Source organism: Neopsephotus bourkii, unplaced genomic scaffold (genome assembly GCF_033783945.1).
Source record: "Neopsephotus bourkii isolate Nb327-2 ecotype Australia unplaced genomic scaffold, CSIRO-AGI_Nbou_v1 NB_712, whole genome shotgun sequence".
NCBI lineage: Eukaryota > Metazoa > Chordata > Aves > Psittaciformes > Psittacidae > Neopsephotus > Neopsephotus bourkii.
The window spans coordinates 1-24,844 of record NW_026901211.1 but is presented as its reverse complement, the minus strand read 5'-3'; the positions used below and the strand labels follow the sequence as shown (position 1 = coordinate 24,844).

Sequence of the window (24,844 nt, the reverse complement as noted above, 5' to 3'; positions counted from 1 at the left end):
CCTATAGCACCCCATAGCACCCCCTACCCTTCCCCATAGCACCCAACACCCAGCCCCATAGCACCCCACAGCACTCACGGGTGTGCTCGGCTGTGACCCACACATTGCAGCGCACCCCATAGAGCTGCAGCGCATCCGAGGGCTCCCCCGTGGGGCCCTGGCCCCCCAAGAGCACCAGAACATCCCCGAGCAGCGCGGCCGCGGGGAAGACGTGGGGCTGGGGCTGCGGAGGGGGGACAGGGGGGTCACGGACCCATAGAGACCCCATAGAGACCCATAGAGACCCATAGAGACACATAGAGACCCACAGAGACTCCATAGAGCCCCATAGAGACCCCATAAAGACCCCACAGAGACCCACAGAAACTCCATAGAGCCCCATAGAAACCCATAGGGATTCCATACAGACCCATAGAGACCCCATAGAGCCCCCATAGAGCCCCATAGACTCCCATTGCCACCCATTGACCCCCATTACCCCCAATAGCCCGTCCCACCCCCTCCTTAAGCCCCGCCCCCCCCGCTCTCCCATTGGCTGCCGCTCACCCTCTCTCCACGGGCCGGGGCCAGGCGCGCCCACGTGACCGTCCGGCAGCGCAGCCAATAGAGATCGGCCGAGGCGCCCCCTGCCGGGCGCTGCCCGCCCCACACGAAGAGCGCGTCCAAGGGGGCGTGGTAGAGAGCGGTGTGACCCAGGAGAGCTATGGGGGGATGGGGGAGATGGGGGGCAGAGATCAGAGATGGGGGCATATGGGGCAGAGAGGGGCGATATGGGGAGATATAGGGGGATATGGGGGGGTATAGGGGGATATGGGGGGTATAGGGGCATATGGGGGGGATATGGGGGTATGGGGGGTATAGGGGCATATGGGGGGGTAACGAGGGTATATGGTGGGGATATGGGAGAGCATAGAGGGGTATGGGGGGTGTAAGGGGATATAGGGGGCTATAGGGGTCTATAGGTGCTTATAGCAGGGGATATAGGAGGCCTATAGGGATCTACAGGGGGAGATATAGGGGAGAATAGGGGGATCTATAGAGGTCCATAGGAATTAATGGGGGGGCGATAAAGGAGTCTATGGGGGTCTATAGAGAGGCTATAGGATGGTTTAGGGGTGATACAGTGGGACATATAGGTATAGGATGAATATAGGGGGGCTATAGGGGGGTATAGGGCAGATATAGTGGGGCTATAGGGGGCCATAGGAGTCTATGGGGCGCCGCGGTCCTCCTCACCGCCAGGGGGCGTCCCCCGCTGCGGCACCTCCTCCCAGCGGCGCTCCCGCAGCAGGAAGCGGCGCAGGGCGGTGTTGGCCCCGCCCCTCGCCGAGGCCCCGCCCACCAGGAGCAGCCACGTGTCCCCGCGTGCCGTCAACGAGTGCCCGGCCAGGGGGAGGCCGGGGCCCTGCGGGGGGGAGGAGCCATCAGTGCCATTATGGGGCAGGGACCCCCAAGTGTGGGGCAGGGACCCCTAAGTGTGGGGAACTGACCCATAAGTGTGGGGTAATGACCACTAAGTGTGGGGCTGGACCCCAAGTGTGGGGTATTGACTGCTTAGTTTGGGACTGGACCCCAAATGTGGGGCAGTGACCTCCAAGTGTGGGGCTCTGACCCCCAAGTGTGGGGTATTGACTGCTAAGTGTGGGACTGGATTCCAAGTGTAGGGCACTGGGAGTGTGGTGCTAACCCCTGTGAGGCACTGACCCCCAAGTGTGGGGCTGCCCTCCAAGTGCTTCTCTATGGGGTCCCTATGGGTCTCTATGGGTCCCCCCTCACCTCCTCCCGCCGCCATTGCAGCACCCCCAGCTCCAGGACCCAGGCGTCGTCAGCGGCGGCCCCGCCCCTCGTGACCCCCCCGAGCACCATCAGGGAGGGGGCGGGGCCGAGCGGCGCCGCCGCGTGCAGGAAGCGGGGGGAGGGGCCAGGCTCTGGCCCCGCCCCCTCCCCCACCGCCGTCAGCACCTGCGTCCAGCGGCGCTCGTCCAGGGAGAACCTGCGGGGGGAGGGGCGCAGGAGCTGTGGGGCGGGGTAAAGGGATCTATGGGGCACAGTAACGGGTGCTATGGGGGTCAGAAGGGGAGCTATGGGGCACAATAATGGGAGGTGTGGGGCAGGGGACATATGGGGCATAAGAATGGGTGCTATGGGGCAAGGTAAAGGTGGATCTATGGGGTAGGCTGTGTTTCTATGGGGCAGGGATCTATGGGGCAGGGATCCATGGGGCAGCCCCACCTGTGCACGTCCCCCTGGAGGCCGTGGGGCGGGGCCAGGCCCCCGAACATCCAAAGGCTCCCATTGGGGCCCTCGACCAGGGAGTGCCCAAAGCGGCGCAGGAACCCGGAGCCCGAGGCCTGCGGGACCCAGAAAGACCCATAGAGACCCCATAGAGACCCATAGAGACCCCATAGAGACCCCATAGAGACCCATAGAGACCCCATAGAGACCCCATAGAGACCCATAGAGACCCCATAGAGACCCCATAGAGACCCCATAGAGACCCCATAGACCCCATAGAGACCCCATAGAGACCCATAGAGACCTCATAGAGACCCCATAGAGACCCCATAGACACCCATAGAGACCCCATAGAGACCCCATAGAGACCCATAGAGACCCATAAAGCCCATAGAGACCCATAGAGACCCCATAGAGACCCCATAAACCCATAGAGACCCATAGAGACCCCATAGAGACCCATAGAGACCCCATAGAGACCCATAGAGACCCCATAGAGACCCCATAGAGACCCCATAGAGACCCATAGAGACCCCATAGAGACCCCATAGAGACCCCATAGAGACCCCATAGAGCCTCATAGAGACCCCATAGACACTCATAGAGACCCATAGAACCCTCATAGAGACCCACAGAGACCCATAGAGACCCCATAGAGCCCCAGAGACACCCATAGAGACCCCATAGACACCCATAGAGACCCCATAGAGCCCCATAGAGAACCATAGCACCCCATAGAGACCCCATAGGAACATATAGAGACCCCATAGAGACCCATAGAGACCCCACAGAGCCCCACAGATCCCCATAGCCCCTCACCTGCCCCATAGGCTCCCATTCGATGCTCCCTGTCCCCATTGGCTCCGCGCACTCCGGCCCCGTGAACCCGGCCCCACAGACACAGAGGCCCCGGTCCTGGGGGGGGGGCAATGGGGTCGGGGGTGGAGCCTATATCCCCGCCCCTCATTGGCCCCGCCCCAAGTCCCTGCCTCCTCATTGGCTACATCCTTCCTTAAGCCCTGTCGCATTGAGCCCCCACCCCCTCATTGGCCCCTCCCCTCCCTAATCCCCGCCCCTAATCCCCTCCCCTTATTACCCACACCTGTCTCTAAGCCCCACCCCTCCCGAACCCAAGCCCCTCATTGGCCACACCCATTGTCTAAGCCCCTCCCTGCTCCCCACTGGCCGCTCCCCTCCCTAAGCCCGGCCCCCTCGTTCCTGATTGGCCGCCTCCCTTCGAGGCCCCATCCTCACCTGCTCTCAGCGGCTCCACTCCCCTCCTCAAGCCGCGCCCCTGTCCCTAAGCCCCGCCCTCCCCGCTCCTGATTGGCTCCTCCCCTCCCTCCTCGCTCCCCATTGGCCCCGCCCTCACCTGGTCGCACTGGCCCCGCCCCTCGGCCTCCCCGCACCACGTGGGGCAGCGGCGCTGCCGGAGCCCGGCCCCGGGCAGGGGCAGGACCGAGGCCACGAACCCGGGAGCGGCGGCGCCGGAGCGGAGCAGGACCAGGAGGCCTGGAAGGGACCGGAATGGGCGGAAATGGACCCAAAATGGGGCGAAATCGACCCAAAATGGGCTTAAATGGACCCAAAATGGGCGTAAATGGACCCAAAATGGGACGAAATCGACCCAAAATGGGCTTAAATCGACCCAAAATGGGCGTAAATGGACCCAAAATGGGACGAAATCGACCCAAAATGGGCTTAAATCGACCCAAAACGGCCGTAAATGGACACAAAATTGGGCTAAATCGATCCGAAATGGGCTTAAATCGACCCGAAATGGGCGTAAATGGACCCAAAATGGGGCGAAATCAACCCAAACTGGGGTTAAATAGACCTGAAATGGGGTTAAATCGACCCAAAATGGGCAGAAATGGAACCAAATCCCAAAATCACCCCAAATCCCACTGGAATGACCCAAAATGACCCAAACCCCCCAAATCACCCCAAACCACCCAGAATGACCCAAAATGACCCAAACCCCCAAAAGCACCCAAAACCACCCAGAATGACCCAAAATGACCCAAACCCGCAAAATCCCCCCAAATCCCCCGAAATGACCCCAAATGACCCAAACCCCTAAAATCACCCAAAATCCCCCCAAATCCCCCGAAATGACCCCAAATGACCCAAACCCCCCAACCCCGCCCCCCCCTCACCTGACCGCGCCTCCAGGCGCAGGCTCCGGGGCCGCCCCCCCCCGCAGAAGGCCCCCACCAGGGAGGGGTCCCCCAGGAGCCCCTCCCCCCCCCGCAGCAGCGCCGGGAGCCCATCGAAAACATAGGTGAAGGAGAACTGGGGAGAGACCATAGAGACCCATAGGGACACATAGAGACCCTATAGGGACCCATACAGACCCACAGGGACCTATAGGGACCCATAGAGACCCATAGAGACCCCACAGACCCACATAGGGACCCCATAGAGACCCACAGAGACCCCATAAAGACCATAGAGACTTATAGAGACCCCATAGAGACCCATACACACCCCATAGAGACCCATAGAGACCCCGCAGGCCCCCATAGGGACCCCATAGAGACCCATAGAAACCCCATAGAGACTTATAGAGACCCATATAAACCCATAGAGCCCCATAGGGACCCCATAGAGACCCACAGAGACCCCATAGAGACCCATAGGGACCCATAGAGACCCCATGGAGACCCCAAAGACCCCCATAGAGCCCCATAGGGACGCCATAGAGACCCATAGAGACCCATAAAGACCCATGGAGACCCATAGAGACCCCATAGAGGCCCCATAGAGACCCATAGAGACCCATAGAGACCCATAGAGACCCCCTATACCCCCCATATAAGGCACTCACGTGACAGCTCGGGGCGGGCTCCAGCCGCATGCGCAGCCGCAGCACGGGGCAGGGCGCGTGGGGGGGGCAGGGCCGGAGGGCGGGGCCAACGGACACAGCCCATAGGCAGGGAGGCGGCGGAGGCCCCGCCCCCTCGGCCCCGCCCCCGGACCACGTGGTCTGTCCTGGCCCCGCCCGCGCCACCAGCGTCAGCTCCGAGGTGACGTTGGTCAGGAGGTGGCGCCCCCTGCAGGACAGGAGGCACGGCCCGGAGGGGCTGCAGCGGAGATAGAGGAGTACAGGTTACTATGGGGGGGTCTCTATGAGGCTCTATGGGATCCCTATGGGGCTCTATGAGGGTCTATGGGGCTTTATGGGGTCTCTATTGGGGTCTCTATGGGGCTCTATGGGGTCTCTATGGGGTCTCCTCTATGGAGTCTCTATGGGGTCTCTATAAGGTCCCTGTAGGGGCTCTCTATAGGGGGTCTCCAAGGGGTCTCTATGGGTGTCTTTGGGGCTCTATGGGGGTCTACGGGGTCTCTATGGGGCTCTATGGGGTCTCTATGGGGTCTCTATAGGGTCCCTGTAGGGGCTCTCTATAGGGGGTCTCCAAGGGGTCTCTATGGGTGTCTTTGGGGCTCTATGGGGGTCTACGGGGTCTCTATGGGGCTCTATGGAGTCTCTATGGGGTCTCTATAGGGCCCCTGTAGGGGCTCTCTATAGGGGATCTCTATAGGGATCCCTATGGGGGGGTCTCTATTGGGCCCCCCTGCCCCCACTCACCGTGGGTCCTCCCCCTCCGCGGGGGGCGGGGGGGGGCTGGAGCCGTTGCAGCGCCCCCTGGTGGTGACCCCGGAGCAGGGGGGGGCCCGGGAGGAGTCTGGGGGGGAGGAGAGGGGGGGGTTACAGGAGGGTCACGTGACAGACACGATACATGGGCATTACATACATGTTACATGTGACACACGTGCGTGACACACGTGTTACATGTGACTCATGTGTTTCGTGTGTGTTACATGTGTGTTACACACGATACATGTTACATGTATTAAATGTGATGTGGGTATTGCAGGTGTGCTACATACGTGTTACATGGACACATATGGACACACGTGAACACGTACGGACACACATGGGAGACATACGAACACATATGGACACACACGAACATGTATGAACACACATGGGGGTCACACGCATGACCACACGTGTTGCTCACTGCGGCACTGGGGGCAGGCGGCCTCGTCACGCATGTTCCCATCCTGACCCACATCCAGGTCCATGTCCATGCCCATGTACGGGTCCGTGTCCGTATCCGTATCCATGTCCATGTCCATGTCTGGATCTGTGTCCGTACCCATGTCCATGTCCATGTCCGTGTCTGGATCTGTGTCCGTATCCATGTCCATGTCCATATCCACGTCCCTGTATGGATCTGTGTCCGTACCCATGTCCACGGCCATGTCCATGTATGGATCCGTGTCCATACCCATGTCCATGTCCGTGTACGCATCCGTGTTCACGTCTGGGTCCGCATCCATGGCATTGGGGGAGGCGGCGCTGACGTCCTGAGTGCACCTGGGATAACATGGGGTGACACACCCCATAGACCCCCCATAGACCCCATTGCCCGCCATAGACCCCACAGCCCCCACAGACCCCCGATAGACCCGATAGAACCCCATAGACCCCGTAGCCCCCCATAGCCCCTCATAGCCCCCATAGACAACCATAGAGTCCTCTTACGTCGGCGGGCAGAGCTCCCCCTGGTGGCCGCAGGCGGCAGCGCTGGGGCAGCGCCCGTAGGCCCAGGCCCCCCCCGAGCAGTTGGCGCCCCCTAGCGGGCCGGAGAAGTCCCCTTCCAGGCACCTGTGGGGCACAGGGGGGTCCATGGGGGTCTATGAGGAGCTATGGGATCTATGGGGGGCTATGGGGTTCTATGGGGGCCTATGGAGGGCTATGGGGTGTATCGGGGTCTAGAGTGTGCATTGCAGCCTATGGGGGGCTACAGGGTCTAGTTGGGGCTATGGGGTGCACTGGGGTGTATGGGGGGCTATGAGTGGCTAAAGGGTGCATTGGGGTCTGTGGGGTACATTGGGGTCTATGGGGCCTACGGGGGGCTATGGAGTGCATTGGGGTCTATGGGGGTCTATGTGGGGCTATGTGGTGCATTGGGGTCTATGGGGGTCTATGAGGGGCTATGTGGTGCATTGGGGTCTATGGGGGGCTATGGGATCCCTATGGGGTTTGAGGGGTCCCTAAGAGGTTTGGATTCCCCCCAGCTTCAATGCCTTCCCCCTTTATGGGTGCCCCCCCATTGGGTTCCCCCTCACTGGGTGCCCCCCATTGGGTCCCCCCCATTGGGTCCCTCCCATTACTTGGTCACACCCCCATTGGGTCCCCCCCCATTGGGTCCCCCCCCCATTGGGTCTCCCCCCCATTGGGTTCCCCCCCATTGGGTTCCCCCCCATTGGGTTCCCCCCCATTGGGTCTCCCCCCCATTGGGTTCCCCCCCATTGGGTCCCCCCCCCATTGGGTCTCCCCCCCATTGGGTTCCCCCCCATTGGGTCCCCCCCCCATTGGGTCCCCCCCCATTGGGTCTCCCCCCCATTGGGTTCCCCCCCATTGGGTTCCCCCCATTGGGTCCCCCCCCCATTGGGTCTCCCCCCCATTGGGTTCCCCCCCATTGGGTTCCCCCCCATTGGGTCCCCCCCTTGGGCGCCCCCCCCTCACCGCCCGTGCTCCGGGTGCCTCCCGCACCACCCGCACTCGAGGCGCCGCAGGCACTGGGTGCAGGAGCGGAACCGATGGCAGGGCTCACAGCCCGGGGGGGAGTGCACGCTGCGGCACCCATTGACACCCGTTGACTCCCATTGACACCCGTTGACTCCCATTGACACCCATTGACACCCATTGACTCCCATTGACACCCATGGACACCCACTGATACCCATTGACACCCATTGACTCCCATTGACACCCATTGACTCCCATTGACACCCATTGACTCCCATTGACACCCATGGACACCCACTGATACCCATTGACACCCATTGATACCCATTGACACCCATTGACTCCCATTGACACCCATTAACTCCCACTGATAACCATTGACACCCATTGACACCCATTGACACCCATTGAGACCCATTGATACCCATTGCCCCCCATTCTCCCATAATCCCCATCCCCCCCCTGTCCCCATAGCCCCCATTCCCCCCCTTGCCCCCATTCCCTCATTGTCCCCCTTGGCCCCATTGCCCCCATCACCCCCATTCCCTCCCAGTTCCCCCATTGCCCCCATTCCCCCTCAGTGCTCCCCATAGCCCCCATCGCCCCCCATCCCCCCATCCCCCACCTGTCGACCCAGGCCCGGCACCCCCCATAGGGGTACTTGGCCAGGTAGGAGGAGAAGTAGAAGCAGCGCCGGGTGGACCCGCACCAGGCGCAGGGGCTGGGGGGGGCCAGGCACTGCCAGCACGTCCCGCGCCTGCCGTGTGACAGCCCCGCGTTACCCCTCGGATAGCCCCTGGGAGCCCGTGTGATAGCCCGTGTGATAGCCCGTGTTATCCTGTGTTATCCCGTGTGACAGCCCCGCGTTACCCCTCTGATAGCCCCTGGTAGCCCGTGTGATAGCCCGTGTGATAGCCCGTGTTATCCTGTGTTATCCCGTGTGACAGCCCCGCGTTACCCCTCTGATAGCCCCTGGTAGCCCGTGTGATAGCCCCTGGTAGCCCGTGTTATCCTGTGTTAGCCCGTGTGACAGCCCCGCGTTACCCCTCTGATAGCCCCTGGTAGCCCGTGTGATAGCCCCTGGTAGCCCGTGTTATCCTGTGTTAGCCCGTGTGACAGCCCCGCGTTACCCCTCTGATAGCCCCTGGTAGCCCGTGTGATAGCCCCTGTTAGCCCGTGTTATCCTGTGTTATCCCGTGTGATAGCCCCGCGTGATAGCCCCTGGTAGCCCGTGTGATAGCCCCTGTTAGCCCGTGTTATCCTGTGTGATAGCCCCTCTGATAGCCCCTGTTAGCCCGTGTGATAGCCCCTGTTATCCCGTGTTATCCTGTGTTATCCCGTGTGATAACCCGTGTGACAGCCCCGCGTTACCCCTCTGATAGCCCCTGGTAGCCCGTGTGATAGCCCCTGTTATCCCGTGTGATAGCCCGTGTTATCCTGTGTTATCCCGTGTGATAGCCCCTGTTATCCCGTGTGATAGCCCGTGTGATAACCCATGTGACAGCCCCGCATTACCCCTCTGATAGCCCCTGGTAGCCCGTGTGATAGCCCGTGTTATCCTGTGTTATCCCGTGTGATAGCCCGTGTTATCCCGTGTTATCCTGTGTTATCCCGTGTGATAGCCCCTCTGATAGCCCCTGTTAGCCCGTGTGATAGCCCCTGTTATCCCGTGTGATAGCCCCTGTTATATGTTATCCTGTGTTATCCCATGTTACCCATGTGTGATACCCTGTGTTATCCCATGTTATCCCATGTATGATACCCTGTGTTATCCCATGTTACCCACGTGTGATACCCTGTGTTATCCCATGTTACCCACGTGTGATACCCTGTGTTATCCTGTGTTATCCCATGTTATCCCATGTATGATACCCTGTGTTATCCCATGTTACCCATGTATGATACCCTGTGTTATCCTGTGTTATCCCATGTTATCCCATGTATGATACCCTGTGTTATCCCATGTTACCCATGTATGATACCCTGTGTTATCCTGTGTTATCCCGTGTTATCCCATGTATGATACCCTGTGTTATCCTGTGTTATCCCATGTTACCCACGTGTGATACCCTGTGTTATCCCGTGTCCCCCCGGGCACTCACTCGCTGCAGGGGGGGGGGCAGTGCTGGGGGTCGCGGATGGAGCCCTCCCGGCGCCCCCGGCGGCTGCACACGAAGTCCCCGCTGCGGCCGCTGGGCTCCTGCCACTCGCAAAGGGGGTCCTGGGGGGGCCGGGGGTCAGGGCCCAGCCCCGTAGAGCCCAATAGAGCCCCATAGAACCCATAGAGCCCCATAGAACCCATAGAGCCTCATAGAGCCCAATAGAGCCCCATAGAACCCCCCTGTCCCATAGAGCCCATAGGGCTCCATAGAACCTCCCCTGCTCCACAGATCCCATAGAAATCCCCTGCCCCATAGATTCCCATAGAGTTCCATAGAACCCCCTTGCCCCATAGATGCCATAGAGCCCCATAAACCTCCCCTGTCCCATAGATCCCCATAGATCCCATAGACCCCCCCCAGTCTCATAGATCCCATGGAGCACCATAAAAACACCCAGCCCCATAGATCCCATAGAGGTCCATAGAAACCAACCCTGCCCCATAGAGCCCACCCCAGGCTCATAGGTCCCATACAGCCCCATAGAACCAACGAACCACATAGAACGCCACAGCCCCATAGATCCCATAGAGCCCCAAAGAACCCCCCACAGCCCCATAGAGGCTGCCCCACCCCCCCAGGCCCCGCCCCCTCACTCAGGCTCCTCCCACCACCCCTCCCCATTCCCATTTATGGCGCCCCCTTAAGCCCCCCCCATTTCCTTTTATGGCATTGCCCCCTTAAGCCCCACCCCATTCTCTTTTATGGCACCCCCTTAAGTCCTGCCTCCTTTAGCCCCGCCCCATTGCCTTTAATGGCGCCACCCCCTCAAGCCCCGCCCCTCACCGCGGCGCAGGCCCCGCAGTCCCGGTGCTCCTCGCAGAGGCCGCAGTTCCCGGGGGTCAGAACGAGGCGAGGCCCCGCCCCCTCCTCCTTCCCCTCCTCCGCTCCCCCAGCGCAGGCTCCGCCCCTTTCCCCATTGGCCCCTCCCAAGGAGGGCGGGGCCAGGCGCTCGTGGCACGTGGCTGTGGGCGGGCACCAGCCACACGATTGGTCAGCCAGGCAGGCCAAGCACGTGGGGTGGGCGGAGCAAGAGCCGGGGGCAGAGCGCCAGGGCTCCAGGAAGAAGAAGGAGATCTCCTATGGGGGAGGGGGAAATGGGGGTCAATGGGGGCAATGGGGGGTAATGGGGGGTCAATGGAGCAATGCGAGCAATGGGGGGCAATGGGGGGAATGAGGGGCAATGGGGTTAATGGGGGTCAATGGGGGGCAATGGGGGCAATGGGGAGCAATGGGGGCATTCGGGTCAATGGGGTCAAAGGGAGCAATAGGGGTCAATGGGGGCAATGGGAGTCAGTGGGGGACAATGGGGGTCAATCGGGCAATGGGAGTCAGTGGGGGTCAATGGGGCAATGCGGTCAATGGGGAGCATTGGCGGCCAATGGGGGCAATGGGGTCAATGTGGGTCAATGAGGTCAATGGGGGGTAATGGGGGGCAAGGGAGGAAATGGGAGACAATGGGGGACACCAAATCCCAAGGACCCTGCCCCCCAACCTCTGCCCCATAGCCCCCCATAGCCCCCCCATGCTCCCCCCCCCGAAGTCACGTGACTCACGCTGCCGCCAGGCACCCCGGTGCGGTCCCACACGAGGCTGAGCTCGCTGCGTGGCCCCGCCCCCGAGCCGGTCACGTGACCCTCCACCTCCAGCGCGTAGCGGCTGCCCCGCCAGGGGGCGCCAAAGAGCCGCCCCCCCCGCGGCCGCTGCAGGGGCCGGGACTGGCGCTGGTCCCGCACCGAGAAGCGACCCACTTCTTCCTATGGGGCACAGGGGACCCATAGCGACCCATAGAGACCCATAGAGACCCATAGAGACCCCATAGAGACCCCATAACAACCCATAGAGACCCATAGAGACCCCATAGAGACCCCATAGCGACCCATAGAGACCCCATCCTCACCATCTCGGTGCTCCCAGGGCTCCGTCCCAGCCTGGCGACCACCAGGAGCCCTTGGGCCCGGGCCCAGACGTGGGGCCCGAGGCCAGGGGGGGCGGGGGGGCTCAGCAGGGGGTGAATGAAGCCCCGGTAGACGAGGGTGACCCCAGCCCCTCCCCCCGCCGCCGGGTCCGCCCCTCCCCCTCCCGGCGAGCTCAGCGTCACCGTGGTGCTGCGCACGATGGAGACCTGCGGGGGGGGAGGGAAGGCACCATTGACCCCCATTGATACCCATTGATATCCACTGATACCCGTTGACACCCATTGATATCCATTGACACCCACTGATACCCACTGACACCCATTGATATCCATTGACACCCACTGATATCCATTGACACCCATTGACACCCATTGATACCCACTGACACCCATTGATACCCTTTGACACCCATTGATACCCATTGATACCCATTGACACCCACTGACACCCATTGACACCCATTGATACCCATTGATACCCATTGACACCCATTGATACCCATTGACACCCACTGACACCCATTGATACCCATTGACACCCATTGATACCCATTGACAGCCATTGGCCAACAGTGAGAGCCCATTGAGATAAATGAGTGCCATTGAGGTCAATGGAGAGCAATGGGCTCTCAGAAGCCCAAAGTGCCCCATAGCACCCCATAGCCCCCAATAGCACCCCATAGCGCCCCATAGCCCCCAACAGCCCCCCATAGCCCCCCATAGCCCCCAATAGCACCCCCTAGCGCCCACCTTGTCCGGCTGGGAGTCGTTGCGCGGGTGCTGGAACATGAGGAGGTGCAGGCCCGGCTGGAAGCTGCGGGTGCGGCACTGGGACAGCGCCGAGACCAGCACCGAATGCGGCCCCCACCACCCATGGGTGCCCGAGAGCTGCCCCACGCGGCAGGCGTCGGCCTCTAGGGGGCAACGGGGAGCCATGGGAGCCACAGACACCCCTTGGCAGCCATTGACCCCCATTGATACCCATTGATATCCATTGACAGCCATTGATATCCACTGACAGCCACTGATACCCATTGATATCCATTGACAGCCATTAACAGCCATTGACACCCATTGATACCCATTGATATCCACTGACAGCCATTGACAGCCATTGATACCCATTGATATCCATTGACAGCCATTGATATCCACTGACAGCCACTGATACCCACTGATATCCATTGACAGCCATTGATATCCACTGACAGCCACTGATACCCATTGATATCCATTGACAGCCATTGACAGCCATTGATACCCATTGATATCCATTGACAGCCATTAACAGCCATTGATACCCATTGATATCCATTGACAGCCATTGACAGCCATTGATACCCATTGATATCCATTGACAGCCATTGTTGATACCCATTGATATCCATTGACAGCCATTAACAGCCATTGATACCCATTGATATCCATTGACAGCCATTGACAGCCATTGATACCCATTGATATCCATTGACAGCCATTAACAGCCATTGATACCCATTGATATCCATTGACAGCCATTAACAGCCATTGATACCCATTGATATCCATTGACAGCCATTGACAGCCATTGATACCCATTGATATCCATTGACAGCCATTAACAGCCATTGATACCCATTGATATCCATTGACAGCCATTAACAGCCATTGATACCCACTGATATCCACTGACAGCCATTGACAGCCATTGATACCCATTGATATCCATTGACAGCCATTAACAGCCATTGACACCCATTGACACCCATTGATATCCACTGACAGCCATTGATATCCATTGATATTCATTGACAGCCACTGATACCATTGACCCCCATTGATATCCATTGATATTCATTGATATCCATTTACCCCCATTGATAACCATTGACCCCCATTGACACCCATTCCCCTATTGACCCCATTACCCCATTGCCCCCCACTGCCCCCCAGTGCCCCATTCCCCCCTCACCATCCAGGGGCACGCAGGTGTCGTTCTGCACGCACCAGCCCAGGGCTCCGGGGGTGTGGGGGGGCCCCGGCCCGGCTCCCCCAAAGGCCAGGCAGGATTCGCAGTCCCCAAGGAGGCGCCAGAGCCCCCGGCACCCCGAGAGGGGGCACTGGGTGGGGGGGCAGAGTCAGTGGGAGCCAATGGGAGCCCCTCAGCCCCACTGACACCAATGGGACCCCATTGACCCTAATGGGACCCCATTGAGACCAATGGGACCCCAATAACCCCAATGGGAGCCCCTGCTTCCCATTGACACCAATGGGGTCCCATTGATCCCAATGGGAGCCCCTCAGCCCCATTGACAGCAATGGGGGCTCTGCCCATTCCATATCACCTCCATCCCCATCACCCCCCATTACCCCCATTCCTCCATCACCCCGTTAACCCCATATTCCCCCATAGCCCCCCATTCCTGCCCTTTCCTCCATCACCCCCATTACTACATAGCCCCCATTCTCCCCATTACCCCATAGCCCCCATTCCCCCCCATTCCCCCATAGCCACCATTCCCCCCATACGCCCCATTCCTCCCCCATAGCCCCCCATTCCCTCATAGCCCCCATTTGCCCCATTACCACATTGACCCCCATTCCCCCATAGACCCCATTCCCCCCCATTCCCCGCATAGCCCTCATTCCCCCATAGCCCCCCATTCCCACATTACCCCATTGACCCCCATTCCCCCCATTCCCCCATAGCCCCCATTCCCCCATTGACCCCCATTACCCCATAGCTCCCATTCCCCCCCTTACCCTGCTCTGGGGTCCCTGCTTGCGGCACCCCCCCCCGCACCACCCGCATTGGGGGTCCCGGCTGCAGGCGCCGGGCTCCGGGTACAGCTCGCAATGGTCCCGCCGGGCCTGGGCCGAACCAAAGCACTCAACAGGGGGGGACGGGGGCATGGGGACCCCAAAAATGGGGGGGAGGGGCATAAAACACACGGGGGGGACCCACACGTGTGGGGGGAGGGGTATAAAATAGGGGGGGTGGGGGAGAGGGGAGGATGGGGGTAACGGAATGCACACATGAAACCCCCCCCCCCGGGTGGGGAATGGAAGGGGCCGGAGGGGAAAGCAAGGGAGGGGTTAAAGGGGGTTTGGGCTGGTTTGAGGGGGGTTTGGGGGCAATTTTGGGGCATTTTGGGTGGATTTATACAGTTTGGGGCAATTTCAGGCGATTTTGGGGCAGTTTGGGGTCATTTTGGGGTCAATTTGGGTCATTTTTGAGGTCTTCTGGGGTCAATTTGGGTCATTTTTGGGTCAATTTCAGGCAGTTTTGGGTCATTTTTGAGGTCTTCTGGAGTAAATTTGGGTCATTTTTGGGTCACTTTCAGACAGTTTTGGGTCAATTGGAGGTGATTTTGGGACAGCTTTGGGTCAGTTTTGGGTCAATTTAGGCCATCCTGGGGTCATTTTGGGTTGTTTTGGGGTCATATTGGATCGTTTTGGGGTCGATTTCGGGCAGTTTTTTGTTGATTTGAGGTGGCTTGGGGGCAGCTTTGGGTCAATTCCAGCCAGTTTTGAGTCATTTGGGGTCAATTTCAGGTGATTTTGTGTCCATTTCACCCATTTTGAATCATTTTCGGTGAATTACAGACGATTTAGGTTCATTTTGGCTCAACTTGGGTCTATTTCGGGCGATTTTGCGTCATTTTGGGTCAATTTCACACAATTTTGGGACAATTTGGGCCATTTTGGGCCAATTTCACACGATTTTGGGGCAATTTGGGCCGATTTTGGGTCATTTTGGGCCAATTTCACATGATTTGGGGCAATTTGGGCCAATTTCACACGATTTCGGGTCATTTTGGGCCAATTTCACGCGATTTTGGGGCATTTGGGATCATTTTGGGTCCGTTGGGGTGACTCACGCCGGGCCCCTCCCCCGCCCAGGCGAAGCGGGGCAGTTTGTAGGCGATGACGTCACCGAGGGCGGTCCCGCTGAAGCCCCCGGCCACCAGGAGCACCCCTCCCCCCAGGGCGGCGGCCACGTGACCAAAGCGGCCCCGCGGTGGGGGCGGGGGGGGTGGGGCGGAGCCGGGCTCCTCGGGGTCACCTGGGGTAAAGGTCAGCCCGGGGTCAGCCCCACATCAACCACCCCAGATATCCCATAATAAGCCATATCCACAGCCTCCATTGCCCCCATAGCCCCCATTACCCCCATAGCCCCCATTACCCCCACAGCCCCCATAGCCCCCATAGCCCCCATTACCCCCACAGCCCCCATAGGGCCCATACCCGCCTGCAGCTCCTCGGGGCTCACCCACTGGTGGCAGCCCAGGTGGTAGAAGAAGACCCCGTCCTCGTAGCACTTCTCCTCCTCGTAATGGGCATGGACGTGGCCCCCTATGGATGCACCCAGGGGGGCTCCATGGGGCCCTAGAGGCTCTCACATAGCCCCCAGCTAGGCTCCTATACACAGCCCCATACATCCCCTAGAGAGGTCCCTATGGGCTCTCTCACCAGAGTGCATCCTGTAGTCCCCTATAGCCCCTGTACGTCCCTATGCACCCCTACGTATGCTTCTCCAGTCACCATAGACCACCATGTAGTCCCCCATATCCCTATATCCCCCTATACACCCCTATATAAGCCCTACAGAGCACCCTATACACCCTCATATCCCCCATATAAGCCCTATACAACCCTATTCAGGCTGTCTCACCATAGAGCACAGTGTAGTCCCCTATATCCCCCCATACACCCCTATAGTCCCCTATACCACCCCATACACCCCTAGACTCCCCCATACCCCCCTATATCCCCCCATAGACCCCCATAGGGATGCTCCTGTCTCACCATACAGGACCATGTATCCCCCCATATCCCCCATAGACCCCTATGGGGATGCTCTCTCACCATACAGGACCATGTAGCCCCCCATATTCTCCATAGACCCCTATGGGGTGCTCTCTCACCATACAGGACCATGTAGCCCCCCATACCCCCCATAGACCCCTATGGGGTGCTCTCTCACCATACAGGACCATGTAGCCCCCCATACCCCCCATAGACCCCTATGGGGACCCCCACTCTCTCACCATACAGGACCATGTAGTCCCCGAGCAGGCTCGCGCTGTGGAACGCGCGCTCCCGAGGCCCCGCGGCTCCTCCGCGCTCCCGCAGCGCCACCCAGTGGCGGCGATCAACGTGGAACAGGTGCGTGTGGTTCACGCGGGAGCTGAACCTGCGCCCCACAGAGACCCCATAGACACCCCACACCGACCCATAGGGACCCATAGACACCCCATACCGACCCACAGCGACCCAGAGGGACCCATAGACACCCCATACCGACCCATAGGGACCCATAGACACCCCATACCGACCCACAGCGACCCAGAGGGACCCATAGACACCCCATACCGACCCACAGCGACCCATAGGGACCCATAGACACCCCATACCGACCCACAGCGACCCATAGGGACCCATAGACACCCCACACCGACCCACAGCGACCCATAGGGACCCATAGACACCCCATACCGACCCACAGCGACCCATAGGGACCCATAGACACCCCACACCGACCCATAGGGACCCATAGGGACCCATAGACACCCCAATAACCCCCATAGGACCCATAGGGACCCATAGACACCCCATACCGACCCACAGGACCCATAGGGACCCAGACAGAGTGACCGACCCATAGAGCCCATAGGGACCCATAGACACCCCACACCGACCCACAGCGACCCATAGGGACCCATAGACACCCCACACCGACCCATAGGGACCCATAGGGACCCATAGACACCCCATACCGACCCACAGCGACCCATAGGGACCCATAGACACCCCATAGAGACCCCATAGAGACCCTGTGAGACTCCTGTGGCACTATACTGCCCCCTGCTGGCCACGCTTCAACACGCCGCCTGCACTCCCCTGTAGCCCTCCATAAGCACCCCAAAGACCCCATAGAAAGCCATTAGTGACCCACAGAGACCCCAGAGACACCCATAGAAACCCATAGAAACCCATAGAGACCCCATAGAGACCCCATAGAGACCCATAGAGACCCATAGAGCCCCCACAGAGACCCACAGAGCCCCATAGAGACCCCATAGACACCCCATAGAGCCCCATAGACACCCCATAGAGCCCCACAGAGCCCCATAGACACCCCATAGACCGGCCCCATAGACACCCCATAGACCACCCCTGTGCCCCATAGACACCCCATAGACACCCCATAGACACCCATAGAGCCCCATAGAGCCCCATAGACACCCCATAGAGCCCCACAGACACCCCCTAGAGCCCCACAGAGCCCCATAGCCCCCCCTAGAGCCCCACAGTACCTGGCAGTGGCCGGGCGGTGCCCACCATAGAGGATGAGGGCACGGGAGGGGGGGTGGAAGAGCAGGGAATGGCCGGCGGCCGCCGGGGCCTTCCCCCCCCAGGGCTCCACCCGCTCCCAGCGGCCCCCGCGCAGGGGGAAGCGGAAGAGGAGGGAGGAGAAGAGGTCGTGGGGGGTGCGGCCTGCGGGGGGCACGAGGGGTCAGAGAGGGGTCAGAGAGGGGTCAGAGAGGGGTCATAGGGGGGTCAGAGAGGGGTCAGAGAGGGGTCAGAGAGAGGTCAGAGAGGGGTCAGAGAGGGGTCATAGGGGAGTCAGAGAGGGGTCATAGGGGGGTCAGAGAGGGGTCATAGGGGGGTCAGAGAGGGGTCATAGGGGGGTCATAGAGGGGTCAGAGAGGGGTCATAGGGGGGTCAGAGAGGGGTCATAGGGGGGTCATAGGGGGGTCAGAGAGGAAGAACAATGGGGTAATGATGGGTAATAAAGAGGATAATATAGGAACAATATAAGGATAATGAAAGGATAATACACGGATAATAACAGGATAACATAATAACAGGATAATGAGAGGATAATGAGAGGATAATGAGAGGATAATGATGGGATAATGAGAGGATAATGATGGGATAATGATGGAATAACCACTGGATAACAATGGGATAACGATGGGGTAACAATGGGGTAACAATGGGGTAACAATGGGGTAACAATGGGGTAACAATGGGGTAACAATGGGGTAACAATGGGGTAACAATGGGGTAACAATGGGGTAACAATGGGGTAACAATGGGGTAACAATGGGATACCAGAGGGATAGAGATGGAAAAATGACGGGATAACAATGGGGTACAATGGGATAACAATGGGGTACCATAGGGCACCATTGAGACCCATGCAATCCCCCGCCCCAACAAGCCCAGCCCACCTCCGAACACGTAGAGCCAATCATCGACAACGGCCACGGCGTGAGCAGCCAATCCCGGCGGGGTGTGGGCGGGGTCTCCACCGGGCAGGGGGCGGAGCTCCCGCCAGCCCCGCCCCTCGGGCTCCAGGCTCCACACGTCATTGGCCAGCGCGCCCCCCGCCAGCTCCCCCCCCATCAGCACCAGGCTTTGGCGCCACCTAGCGGCCGCGTGCGAGTGCCTGGGGGGCTGCGGGGGGGGAGGAGGGAACAGCCGGGTGAGGGGGGCTATGGGGCAGGCAATGGGGTCTATGGGGCAGGCAATGGGGGCTATGGGGGGTATAGGGGGCATTGGGGCTATGGGGCAGGCAATGGGGGCTATGGGGCAGGCAATGGGGGCTATGGGGCAGGCAATGGGGGCTATGGGGCAGGCAATGGGGGCTATGGGGGCTATAGGGGGCATTGGGGGTATGGGGCTGCCCATAGGGGTATGGGGCAGGCAATGGGGGCTACGGGGCAGGCGATGGGGGCTATGGGGGGTACAGGGGGTATGGGGGCTATGGGGCTGCCTATGGGGGGTGTGGGGCAGGCAATGGGGGGTGTGGGGCAGGCAATGGGGGGTATGGGGCGCTCACCGGCTGGAGGCTGAGGTTCAGTTGCTGCCATTGGTTGGTGCTGAGGTTGTAGACGACGAGGTCACCGAGCACCGAGTTCAGGTCCAGGCCTGGGGGGGAACAGAGACCCCATAGAGACCCCATAGAGACCCCATTGAGACCCCATGGAGACCCCATGGAGACCCCATGGAGACCCCATAGAGACTCCATAGAGAGCCCATAGAGACCCCATTGAGACTCCATACGGACCCATAGAGCCCCCATAGAGCCCCATAGAGACCCACAGAGCCCCACAAAGACCGTATCCATCCCCATTTCACCCCCCCCATCCAGCAGGGGGCGCCGCTGACCTCCGAAGACGTAGAGGGCGCCGGTGTGGGGCAGGAAGGCGCCGGCGGCAGCGGTGCGGGGCCGGAAGCTGGGGTGGGCGGGGCTCACCGGGTACCAGCGCCCCCCTCTGGACGGGAGGCCCAGCTCCAGCTCGCAGCTCAGCCCCACATAGCCCGGGCGGCACTCGCAGAGCCCTGAGACCTGGGACCCACAGGGACCCATAGGGACCCACAGGGACCCATAGGGACCCATTGGGACCCATTGACCCCCATTGATGCCCATTGACTCCCATTGCTCCCCCATCGTCCTCCACTGACTCCCATTGCCCCCTATTGACTCCAATTGACTCCCATTGCTGCCCATTGCCCCTCATTGACTCCCACTGCTCCCGCATTGATTCCCATTGACCCCCACTGCCCCCCATTAATACCCATTGACCCTCATTGCCCCCATTGATTCCCATTGCCCCCCATTGACGCCCATTGACCCCCATTGACTCCCATTGCTCCCCCATTGATGCCCATTGACTCCCATTGCTCCCCCATCGTCCTCCACTGACTCCCATTGCCCCCTATTGACTCCAATTGACTCCCATTGCCGCCCATTGCCCCTCATTGACTCCCACTGCTCCGCATTGATTCCCATTGCCCCCCACTGCCCCCCATTGATCCCCATTGACCCCCATTGCCCCCATTGATTCCCATTGCCCCCATTGACGCCCATTGACCCCCATTGCCCCCATTGACTCCCATTGCTCCCCCATTGTTCCCCATTGCCTCCCATTGTTGCCCATTGTTCCCCATTGCCTCCCATTGTCTCCCATTGCCCCCCATTGTTGCCCATTGCCCCCCATTGCCTCCCATTGCTCCTCACTGATGCCCATTGACCCCCACTGCCCCCCCATTAATACCCATTGACCCTCATTGCCCCCATTGATTCCCATTGCTCCCCCATTGACGCCCATTGACCCCAATTGCCCCCATTGACTCCCACTGCTCCCCCATTGATGCCCATTGACTCCCATTGACCCCCATTGACCCCCATTGACTCCCATTGCTCCCCCATTGATGCCCATTGACTCCCATTGACCCCCATTGCTCCCCCATTGATGCCCATTGACCCCCATTGCCCCCCACCTCATTGCAGGTCCCCCCGGGGGCCTTGCAGGAGGCGGAGCAGCGAGGTTGGGAGCAGTCGGCCCCCCCCCAGTGGGGCCCGCAGTGACAGCGCCCCCTGGCGTCGCAGCGGCCCCGGCCCCAGCACCCCCCGGGGCAGGGCCAGGCCCGGAAGGAGGCGGCGAAACCCCCCCGGTTGTAATTGGGGTCACTGAAGAGCTGCACCAGGAGCTGGGGGGAGAGACCCAGAGAGACCCATAGGGACCCCATAGAGACCCATAGGGACCCATAGGGACCCATAGGGACCCATAGAGACCCATAGGGACCCCATAGAGACCCATAGAGACCCATAGGGACCCCATAGACACCCATAGGGACCATAGAGACCCACAGAGACCTCATGAAGACCCATAGGGACCTCATAGAGACCCAGAGAGACCCCATAGAGACTCATAGGAACCACACAAAGACCTAGAGTGACACATAGCGACTCCATAGAGACCCCACAGCGACCCATAGACCTCCATAGAAACGCGTAGAGCCGCCATAGAGACCTTAAGAGACCCCATCGACACTACAGATACTCCATAAGAGACCATAGAGCCCCGTAGAACCCCAGAGAGCCCACAGAGACCCACAGAAACCCATAGATGCCCATAGACACGAACTGAAACCATAGAGACACCCTAGAGACACCACAGAGCCCCCGCAGGCGCCATGGCGGCCGCGCTGTAGCGCCCCCTACCTGTCCGGAGGTGGCGCGCAGGGGGGGTGGGGCGCGGCTGCCGCTGAGGCTGGCGAGGCGCGGGGAGCGGGGGGAGGGGCCGTCAAAGACCGAGACGAGGTCGAAGCCGCACTCGGTGTCCAGGGAGGAGAAAGCGAGAACGAGGCTGAGCCCCGGGGGGGCTGGGGGGGAGGGGTTAATGGGGGGGGAGTTAATGGGGGGAGGGGTTAATGAGGGTATGGGGGGAGGGGTTATGGGGGGGTTATGGGGGAGGGTGGTAGTGGGAGGGGTCGATGGGAGGGGTTAATGGGGGGGGAGTTAATGGGGGTTTGGGAGGAATGGGAGGGAGGGGTTAATGGGGGTTTGGGGGAAAGGGTAGAGGGGCTACAGGGGGAGGGAAGAATGGGGAGGAAAGGTTAATGGGGGAGGGGTTAATGGGGGGGAGGGGTTAATGGGGGGGGGGTTAATGGGGGGGAGGGGTTAAGGGAGGTTTGGGGGGAATGGGGGGGAGAGGTTAATGGGGGAGGGATTAATGGGGGAGGGGCTAAAGAGGGGTATTGGGGAATGGGAGAGGGGTTAAGGGGGGGAGGATGGGGGCATAGGGGAGGATGGGGGCATGGGGGAATGGGGTCCCCCCACACACTCTATCATCCCCCGCATAGGTCTCTATAGGGCTCTATAGCCCCCCAGTAGGGCCCCCTAGGCTACCCCATAGGGCTCTATAGCCCACCCCATAGCCCCCCCCAGTCCCCCCCAAGCTCTCACCGCGCAGCAGCCATTGGCAGCTCCCACTCACGGAGTAGTTCCCGGGGCCGTCGGTGACGACCCCCGCCGGGCCCCACAGCTCCAGGCGCTGCCCCACACATGGGCCCCCTGCCACGGCCCGCACCCACAGGACCCACAGGGCCCATAGGGGCCAATGGGGCCATGGCACCCGCATCCTGTAGGAGGCAAGAGACAGGGGTCAGACCCACAGAGACCCATAGAGACCCATAAACACCCCATAGATCTGCATAGAAACCCCATGGATACCCCGCAGAAACCCAAAAACCCACAGAGACCCCATAGGGATCCCACAGAAACCCCACAGAAACCCCATTAAGGATCCCATAGAGACCCCATAGAGATCCCACAGAAACCCCATAGACACCCCATAAGGATCCCATAGAGATCCCATAGAAACCCCACAGAGATCCCACAGAAACCCCATAGAGACCCCATAGAAACCCCACAGAAAGCCCACAGAAACCCCATTAAGATCCCATAGGAACCCCATAGAAACCCCATAGAAACCCCATAGAAACCCCATAGGAACCCCATAGAAACCCCATAGAAACCCCATAGGAACCCCATAGAAACCCCATAGGAACCCCATAGAAACCCCATAGAAACCCCATAGAAACCCCATAGGAACCCCATTAAGGATCCCATAGAGACCCATAGAAACCCCATGGAGATCCCACAGAGACCCCATAGAGACCCCATAGGGATCCCATAGAGACCCCATAGAGACCCCATAGAGACCCATAGAGACCCCATAGAGACCCATAGGGACCCATAGAGACCCCATAGAGACCCCATAGAGAGCCCATAGGGACCCCATAGAGACCCCATAGAGACCCCATAGAGATCCCATAGAGACCCCATAGAGACCCCATAGGGATCCCATAGAGACCCCATAGAGACCCCATAGAGACCCATAGGAACCCCATAGAGACCCCATAGAGACCCCATAGAGACCCATAGAGACCCCATAGAGACCCATAGGGACCCATAGAGACCCCATAGAGACCCCATAGAGACCCATAGAAACCCCATAGAGACCCCATAGAGACCCCATAGAGACCCATAGAGACCCCATAGAGACCCCATAGAGACCCATAGAGACCCATAGAGACCCCATAGAGACCCATAGAAACCCCATAGAGACCCCATAGAGACCCCATAGAGATCCCATAGAGACCCCATAGAGACCCCATAGGGACCCATAGAGACCCATAGAAACCCCATAGAGACCCATAGAAACCCCATAGAGACCCCATAGAGACCCCATAGAGACCCATAGAGACCCCATAGAGACCCATAGAGACCCATAGAGACCCCATAGAGACCCCATAGAGATCCCATAGAAACCCCATAGAGACCCCATAGGGACCCATAGAGACCCCATAGAGACCCCATAGAGACCCATAGAGACCCCATAGAGACCCCATAGAGACCCCATAGAAACCCCATAGAGACCCCATAGAGACCCCATAGAGACCCCATAGAGACCCCATAGAGATCCCATAGGGAACACCCCGAAAGGCCTTCCCCCCCCCCCCGATGCTGCATCCCTCGCCCCGCCCCACACCGGGGCCACCCCCGCCCCATTGCCCCTATGGGGGCGCTATGGGGCAGGCTCCCGGCCTTTACCCGCCGGCGCTGGCGGAGCCGCGGGTCCGGAGCAGCGAGACGCCGGCGCAGAGCGGCGCCGCGCAGCGGCGTGATGACGTCAGCGGCGCGATGACGTCAGCGGCGCGGCGCGGCGGGGCATAGAGAGGAAGGGGCAGAGCGGCGACACCGCCTCCCCCCCCCCCACCTCAGTCCTCCAAAGCCCCGGAACACCAAAAATCTCCTTTTTGGACCCAAAATCGCCGCTTGGGGGGGGCCGGAGAGGGGGTCTATAGGGTCTGGTTTGGGTTGTAAGGTATTATAGCCCCATTAAACCCCATTATAGCCCCATTAAACCCCATTATAGCCCCATTATAGCCCATTATAACCCCATTATACCCCAATATAAGCCAATATAAGCCCCAATATAGCCCCATTGTACACCATTGTAGCCCATTATACCTCATTATTCCCCATTATAGCCCATTATAACCACATTTACCCCATAATAGCCCCATTACACCACATTATAACCCATTATACCCCAATTATAATCCATTATAAGCCATTATAAACAATTATACACCATTATAACCAAATTATAACCCATTTAACCCCATTATAACCCATTATAA

At 59.6% G+C, this 24,844-nt stretch overlaps 1 protein-coding gene across 1 annotated transcript in view; it reads right to left on the bottom strand.

Annotated features, from left to right (window-relative positions):
* The window catches only part of MEGF8 (multiple EGF like domains 8), a gene marked incomplete at its 3' end in the record, with an annotated part of 30,388 nt that extends 6,083 nt beyond the window's left edge, over positions 1-24,305 (bottom strand). Inside the window, exons 1-32 of the mRNA XM_061353922.1 lie at positions 24,252-24,305; positions 22,602-22,777; positions 21,858-22,018; positions 21,134-21,343; positions 20,018-20,198; positions 19,689-19,777; positions 19,078-19,303; positions 18,157-18,337; positions 16,888-17,033; positions 16,085-16,192; positions 15,718-15,902; positions 14,600-14,707; positions 13,809-13,956; positions 12,608-12,771; positions 11,840-12,064; positions 11,496-11,696; positions 10,726-11,019; positions 9,883-10,001; positions 8,406-8,537; positions 7,778-7,885; positions 6,791-6,913; positions 6,264-6,622; positions 5,828-5,924; positions 5,066-5,291; positions 4,395-4,530; positions 3,608-3,747; positions 3,055-3,150; positions 2,233-2,351; positions 1,777-1,993; positions 1,237-1,405; positions 547-701; positions 79-223 (exon numbers count right to left, since the gene is read on the bottom strand). Of these exons, the coding sequence (XP_061209906.1) occupies positions 79-223; positions 547-701; positions 1,237-1,405; positions 1,777-1,993; positions 2,233-2,351; positions 3,055-3,150; positions 3,608-3,747; positions 4,395-4,530; positions 5,066-5,291; positions 5,828-5,924; positions 6,264-6,622; positions 6,791-6,913; positions 7,778-7,885; positions 8,406-8,537; positions 9,883-10,001; positions 10,726-11,019; positions 11,496-11,696; positions 11,840-12,064; positions 12,608-12,771; positions 13,809-13,956; positions 14,600-14,707; positions 15,718-15,902; positions 16,085-16,192; positions 16,888-17,033; positions 18,157-18,337; positions 19,078-19,303; positions 19,689-19,777; positions 20,018-20,198; positions 21,134-21,343; positions 21,858-22,018; positions 22,602-22,776 (5,143 nt within the window). The remainder of the gene's footprint in view (positions 1-78; positions 224-546; positions 702-1,236; positions 1,406-1,776; positions 1,994-2,232; positions 2,352-3,054; positions 3,151-3,607; positions 3,748-4,394; positions 4,531-5,065; positions 5,292-5,827; positions 5,925-6,263; positions 6,623-6,790; positions 6,914-7,777; positions 7,886-8,405; positions 8,538-9,882; positions 10,002-10,725; positions 11,020-11,495; positions 11,697-11,839; positions 12,065-12,607; positions 12,772-13,808; positions 13,957-14,599; positions 14,708-15,717; positions 15,903-16,084; positions 16,193-16,887; positions 17,034-18,156; positions 18,338-19,077; positions 19,304-19,688; positions 19,778-20,017; positions 20,199-21,133; positions 21,344-21,857; positions 22,019-22,601; positions 22,778-24,251) is intronic.
* Between the last annotated feature and the right edge of the window lie 539 nt (positions 24,306-24,844).